Source organism: Echiichthys vipera (assembly GCF_963691815.1).
Source record: "Echiichthys vipera genome assembly, chromosome: 18".
NCBI classification, from domain to species: Eukaryota; Metazoa; Chordata; class Actinopteri; order Perciformes; family Trachinidae; genus Echiichthys; species Echiichthys vipera.
In genome coordinates, this window is record NC_139843.1 from 19,511,633 (window position 1) to 19,519,206 (window position 7,574).

At 42.1% G+C, this 7,574-nt stretch overlaps 1 protein-coding gene across 1 annotated transcript; it reads right to left on the reverse strand.

Moving 5' to 3' along the window:
• Positions 1–1,747: 1,747 nt before the first annotated feature.
• rasd1 (RAS, dexamethasone-induced 1) lies at positions 1,748–3,192 on the reverse strand. Its single transcript, XM_083933071.1, has 2 exons — positions 2,833–3,192; positions 1,748–2,560 (listed from the first exon to the last, which is right to left on the reverse strand). The coding sequence occupies exons 1-2, from the start codon at positions 3,101–3,103 to the stop codon at positions 2,031–2,033; spliced, it is 801 nt and encodes a 266-aa protein (XP_083789197.1). The 5' UTR covers positions 3,104–3,192; the 3' UTR covers positions 1,748–2,030.
• Positions 3,193–7,574: the final 4,382 nt, after the last annotated feature.

The following is a 7,574-nucleotide window of genomic DNA, read 5'->3' on the forward strand; positions in this document are numbered from 1 at the left end:
ATATTGATGAAATACATTGAGCTGCTGCCCACGTCCACAGCAGTATATTGGTTCTCCAAATCGGGGGCGTGACGACCGCCATCTACGGTAGATAATACACAGACCATCATGGACGGATTACTGAACAGGCCTAACAGTCACACACCCAGGGGAAAAAACCCCGCAAAAGGATCACAAAGAGATGCTAAATGACCATATGTATACACAGAATGTCCAAAAATGACCACAAAGACTCAACAAATGACTGTAGGGATGCAAAACCACCACAAAGAGATGCTTAATGACAGAAAATAGACAAAAAACGACCACATAGAAACATGAATATCTAAAAATAGGTGAAAACTACCAAAAAAAGATGCTAAATTACTAAAAATAGATACAAAACCAATACAAAAAGATGCAAAACATTTACAAAGACATACAAAACAAATAAAATGGACATAAAATAACCTCAGAAGGAAATAGAATGAAAAATAAGTGCACAATGACCACAAAGAGACCCAAAATGACTACAAAAAGACTCAAAGTGGACTCTTTGAATTTGGGTGTCTTGTTTCTACGTAGATAGAGTGGGGGGCCTCTGACATGTCTGTGCCCAGGGCTCCATTGTCTCAGAATCCATCCATGCTGACTATGGATAAGTACCTCATACAACCCCACTTCAAAATATCTGAACTATCCCTTTAAGGAGACATAATCTGCCAATTCATGCAACAGCTCACCACGTTTTCTTTATTGACATTTGTAAATGTGTGTGCTTATGAATACTGCAAACATATAGTAGATTTTTTGCACAGAGGCACAGAGGAGTTTTCAGGTCCTCTTTATTCATGTGTTTTTTGTGGTTTGTTCTTTTTGTTTGTTTGTTTTTTACTAAATGTGCTGTCACAATGGTGCAAGGAGATCGAATTACTAACCGCTGATGATAACAATATTATGGGTTCATATCTGCCCAACATCAGATCCTGCTCAAATAAACACAACTGCTTTCTCAGAAGAAAGAAGCCAGTTTATCTCTGCCTCTTAATTTGATTAATGTTTTTTTTTCTGTTTGGATCTGGGTACAGATGGTCTGATCTGAGGATGTTTATGAATTCCGCAGCTTTTTTGATCATGTTATACTCTGCAAAATAGCTGCACATTTGGGATACTTGCACCAGGATTGGACATAGAGCAGGGGTGCCCAATCCTGCTCCTGTAGAGCTGCTGTCCTGCATGTTTTGGGTTATTTTTTTAGGAGCAGGATTCGGCAGCCCTGATATTGAGAAATGTCTAATATTTGGCCCTTTGATGCATATGCTGAAGAAGTGCACACTGCAGGGTGTCTATTGTTCAAACTTAGCACAGTGTGTGTTCTCTGCATGAGTGGGACTTCTGAATACAAATGAAGTGAATGGCATTTGTGTTTGTGTGTGAACACAGATACAGTATAGAATGAAATAAAGATAGAAGGAATAATTTTTAATTTTTCTCTTTTATTATATTAAGATTTTGTTTGACTTCTTTGCAAAAAATGACATGAACAATAAATACTGTACATTCACAATAAAAATAGTTCAGATTGCGAAAAAACATTCAAGTGTACTTAGCATTATTAAAATATATGATAAGATGTAAACAACAATATTTCCTCTCTCAACATGACACCTCCTGAGCCAAGAGTCTCTTTTCTCTCCCCTCTGGCATCTGTAAAAGGCATGACGTCAACAACACACATTTTACGCACTGATGCGCGAGTCCCACAAGGTATGAAGCCACGTCACACATTGGAGCTTTGATTGACAGAACAAGCAAACATTCTCAAATGTCTCAAGTCTTTTTTTTTTTTGGTGGGTTCAAGCGGACTCGCGTGTCCGGGCAGTGTCCTTCGAGACGGCGCTGCGCCAGAACGCGCGGCTGCAGCGCCCGGCGTCTCCGCACCTCCAGTGTCAGTTTGAGCGCAGCCGGCCACACGGGTCGCCTCGCAAGCTGACGCACCGGGCTCCTTCTCCTTTCAAAGATCTTTGTAGAGTTTGTGCCTCACAGTCTGATTAACTGATTACACACCTCTCTTTGTCTTTGCCCTGGCCGCCTCCTATGGCCTTCTCCTTAATGTACATGAGGTCGCTGTGCACGCTCGGTCTCCGGGCGCACGGAGTGACCATGCCATACGCCTCCCCAATGTCCTTCATCTTCTTGTTTTTCAGAGACTTTCTGTGCAGCATGTCGCAGTACTGCACGGACACTTTCCGGTGGAGGTCGGGGCTCATTTCGTGAGGTAGTTTGGCCAGGGCGAACAGAGTCTGGAACATCTTATCCACGTTCTCGTTGCGCTTGGCGGAGATCTCGAAGTACGCGCACTTCTCGTCCCCGGCCACCAGCTCCTCGATCTCCTCCTGTCTCACCTCCCGGTAAAACTCTCTGTCGCCCTTGTTCCCGCAGATGACCAGAGGCACATCGATGTTTTCTTTGATTTTGTTTTTCAGGCACGACTTGGTCTCGAAGATCTGCCGCTTGAGCCGCTGCACCTCCTGGAAGGAGTCTCGGTTGTCCAGGCTGAAGACGAGGATGAAAACGTCACCTGGAGGAGGAAAGAGAGGATGCTTCGGTTAGTTTGGTTTGCTTTTGATACAAAGTATTGAAGCAAAGTGTTGAAAGACGCAACATGTGCTTTCGAATCATGTGGTGATGGACCCTGCATCCGTGCGTCAGGGCGCACAGTGATCTCATGTTTATGTAGCAAACATGAGATCCCTGTGCGCCCTGAAATGCACTTCTGTGTATCACTGCTTTCTAATTCTACTTCTAATAAAACTTTTCTTCAAGCATAAAGTAACACATATGGATAAGTACCTGTCAGTATGGACAGTCTCCTCATGGCGGGGAAAGGGTGGTTCCCTGATGTATCCAGTATGTCGAGCTGGTAAACGTCTCCCTTGATGCTGTACAATTTCCTGTGAAAGTCCTCGATGGTCGGCGTGTACTGCTCGTCGAACCTCCCGTTCAGAAAACGGGACACGATGGCCGTTTTCCCAACTTTGGTGGATCCCAAAATCACCATCCTGTAGCAGTTCTTTGCTGGGATGTCATAATCGCTGTCCGGAGGCGACATTTTCTTTATCATGATTATTAACCGGGTGCGCGGACTGCTCTTGATAGCGTGCGTAAAAGGCGGTTGAGCAGGCTTTGGTCAGTGGAGAGGCTCTTGTTTGCTCTGCTGTGTGTTTCTGTCTGAACTCCGGTACTGGAGCCGCGTATATATGCGGCGGCAGGACCACGCCCCCCGCCTACGTCACAGCTCAGTGAGTAGGAACTCGGAGCTTCGACTCAGCGCTGGGAAAAGTGGACCAATCTCCCACTGGTACGTCACTCTGTCATTTCTTAACAAGACAGGACGGGAGCTCTGCCGAACAGTGACCAGCAGACCGCCCAAAAACAACAGCATTGTATAACTTTAGGGCAACGGGACAGGTCAAGTGAAGCACTAACGGCAAAATAATAACTTCCACGGAACAGTACCATGTAAATTATCAACGCTTCTTCCGATACTTAACCCTGTTTGTTGAACATCAACGTGACCCTTGGACTTTTTCCTCCAAATCCTAAACTTAAAACTGCTGCAGCTGATGTGAGTTGTCTCACACAGAACAGTCATGTTCACTTTATTCCCATGCTCGCAAAAACAATACACTGAAAACATATCCGCACCTCAAGATTAGGGTGTGTATCCAATAAGATTGCATACAAAGTCGCAGTAGTGAATTAACTTCTAATTTATTAATTTATTCATTCACATCCTCAGTAAGTGCTGCAGCTTCATGTCACCAGGCAGAAGAGTGGCTGAGGGTCGAAATGCTGCAGTTACAGAAGTGACCAAAGGAGGGCACTCATGGTACAATTTTACCCAGATGAATGACATGACTTACCTGAGCGGAAAAAAAACCCTCATAGTGGAGCAGCTTATACTGTATGTGTCTGTGTGCATGGGTCAGAATGTAAGCAGTTTTCATCTCTTTGTTTAGTTGGCTGCCTGCAACTTATTTTTATTTATAATCACAAATGCAAAAAGACAGGAAACTGTCTATAACTGTGGTCATTCATCTGTGATGAACAACAGGTGGGGACAAAGCTTTTATCATCCTTACTTTTCAGTAGTTTCATGAAACTGAATGGCATTTCTGCAAAGCAAAGAGGAGGAGGATTGTGTTGAACTTAATGCTGGAGAACTCTTGATTCAAAAAGCTTCGCTTTAGGTTTGTTTGTGTCTATTAATCATTTGTTAGGATTGCAACCCGATCAGAGTCACATATTTCATCTGACCCTTTATTTCAGAAACTCCAGATTCATACTATTTATGACATAAATCTTTCCCAAAATCTCAAATGTATCTTTTTATTTAAAGTTTTTCACTTTTATTATTTTCTGCATTTTGTGTATTTTGAAATCTCAATAACTTTTTGAATTGTTTTATAGCGAAGGATTCAAATAAACCCTCTGGGTTTCTTCTCTCTTCCTGCACAGTTTATCATTATGTGTGTTTTAAATTGTGCAAACAATAATATAACATAAAAAAACAAGATTACAGTTGATCATGCAGTCACATGCGACGGATGCTTATGGTGGAGTTTAGGGTTTGTCCATGGCTTGGAGGAGGGAAGGGGCAGTTCCCTTTTTTTCCCTCTGCCAGCATCCTGAGCTGGATGTGGTGTAGTGAATGGAGAAGAAGGGTGGTGTGGGAGAACATTGAGAGGTTGAATATCAGACTTGCAGCAGCATTCTGGACTAACTGCAGAGGTAGATAGAGTGACTGGTTCAGCTGCCTCCATGCTCTACCTCTTTGGCCAATTTTGGATGAGCCAGGAGCAGGCAGAGTCAGGTATTGCCAAGATGGCGACGGCCAGAGCCACTCACACTTAGCTTCATTCATTTTAGCCTCTGGCTAATGTCTACATCATTTCAGCATTGCAGTGCATTTGGGAGAGGGACTATATAGCATGACCCCAGAATCTTCAAAAAAATCCTAGATTTTGGCCTGCAAAGATTCCAAACTGAGCTTCAAAAACCTGAATGCTGACCTAAAAGCGACTATGTGTGCGTCAATCTGTGAGTCACTTGTGTTCAGTAAAGGAACCAAGCAGCAACTAAATAAATGCTTTTCATTCCGGTCCATAGAAAACTCCTCTGGTAAGTGTGACCGACCCCTGAGCCTTTAACACTCTGGGATAATCAGTAAGTGTATTGTACATGTCAGTGTGAGATCAGGTTAACAAACTACAGAGTGCGTCAGAGACAACATTGCTCGACCTGCTGAGAGCCTCTGTTAACTTTAATATTGTTGTTTTTTCTTCCAAAGTCTTCATACTAAGATAAATAAAAATAAATAAAGATATCTCCACACTGACCCTCTGTGTCCTATGATCTGGCCACCTTTGTGTTTATATTGTTTTATGAGTTATGGCACTTTCAAGTACGTGCACATCAAAAGGAATTATGTGTTCTTTTGTGTGTGAGAATAGGTTGTTATCACTGTGTAACCCCCGATAAAGACAGACAAAAGTCACAAATAGTTTGTAACACAAAATAGACAAGGTGCTTATTACGGAGGGGCCCAAAGTGAAGACTACGAAGAGACACACAACTACAAAAAGACACAAAACTACTACAAAGAGACACAACACGACTACAAAGAGACACAAAACAAAATTACTACAAAGAGACACAAAACTACAACAAAGAGACACAAAACAAAATTACTACAAAGAGACACAAAACTACTAAAAAGAGACACAAAACAACTACAAAGAGACACAAAACTACAACAAAGTGACACAAAACGACTACAAAGAGATACATGGCTACAAAGAGACACAAAACTACTACAAAGAGACCCAAAATCACTACAAAGAGACACAAAATGACTACAAAGTGACAAAAAAGGACTACAAAGAAACACAAAACCCCGACAAAGAAACAAAAAATGGTTGTCACCACTGTGTAAGCCCCGATAAAGACAGTTTGTAACACAAAATAGACAAGGTGCTCATTACAGAGGGGCCCAAAGTGAAGACTAAGAAGAGACACAACGTTTTTTAGTGACTACAAAGAGACACAAAACTTCCACAAAAAGACACAAAACCACTACAAAGAGCGACAACACGACTACAAAGGGACAAAACAACTACAAAGACACACAAAACTATTACAGACACAACCCAACTGCACAGATTCACAAAACTACTACAAAGTGACACAAAACAACTACAAAGAGACACGACAAGACTATAAAGATTCACAAAACTACTACAAAGAGACACAAAACCACAACAAAGAAACAAAAAACGATCACAAAAGAGATACAAAACCACAGAGAGATGTGTAGCGACTACAAAGAGACCCCAAACAACAACAAAAAGAGGCTACAAAACCATAGTGTGTTCCTTGCTCCTATGTAGAGGAAGTGTTTGGGTCTTTTGCATTATTTATTACATTAATGAGGACGAGGTGGTGTGTGAAAACAAAATGCAAGCAACCAATCAGTTGGTTGCCCGCTGCAATCATAGAGAAACAGCACCAACATTCCTGACTCACTCAAAGAAAGAATAATTATGCATGATGCTCCCACGTCTGCCTGTAAGTGCTGCCCTAAGTGCGCCAATTAATGGTTATGAAATAGAAATATAAAAGAGACCCTGACTCATACTTTTATTACATAACACAAACCCTTTAACATAAAGTGCAGTTCATGACAAGGCAGCGTATATTGTTCAGTTCAGTATGGTTCGGTGCAGTATAACGCCGTTCCTGGTAAAGCGCCTTCATTATTCCCAGTAAAAAATGTGTATAACATTGGATAAGTTAGCGCCATGGCGTTGTTCAATTAATGAGCTGAAGTCTTTATGACCCACAGCTCTTTTAAATGACAACCATTATGCCTTTCCTTACTTTCCGTCATGTTACAATGTCAGATGAGACCTGTGTGAACTGTGGGGTGTAATGGCTGAGGCTGCAAATAAGGGTGCTGCTCCTCTGAGAAAAAAGTAGAATAAAACCGGAGATTTACACTACAAATGAAAAAACTGGGGAAAAACTGGGATGGAAGATGAATTCTTGAACTTTCTCGTGGTAAAAATGAAAACCCTCAGTCAGGATGATGAGGCTTTGCTAACCGTGAATCACTCCGGGTCAGAATGGATTGAGAGTTCAAGGAAAGTTTTGTTTGAACAAACACCAACCGACGCTTTTTTGCACATGAAGGCCAGCACAAGGACGTGAACAATGTTGAAAGATGTCTGAAACTGCTTGTTTTTGTATCTCATACCTTGAATGAACTTCCACCTGTGAGTTTTAGCAGCCATGATGTCTACTGTTTACTGGGGAAAATAAAACAATTCAATTTGGATTTATCAAGCATGAAACAGGCTCTGTCTGCACATACAGACATATGTGAAGACTTGCGTACAGTAGAACGACTTTGCCTATAGAAAAAGGTGAGGAAGTTTGCCCAGCCCTTAGATTACGAGGAGGAGGCCGCGAGCCAGGTTTAGCACAGGGCAGTGCCTGGAACCTCCCCGATGCCTTCTTCCAACGCATCGGAG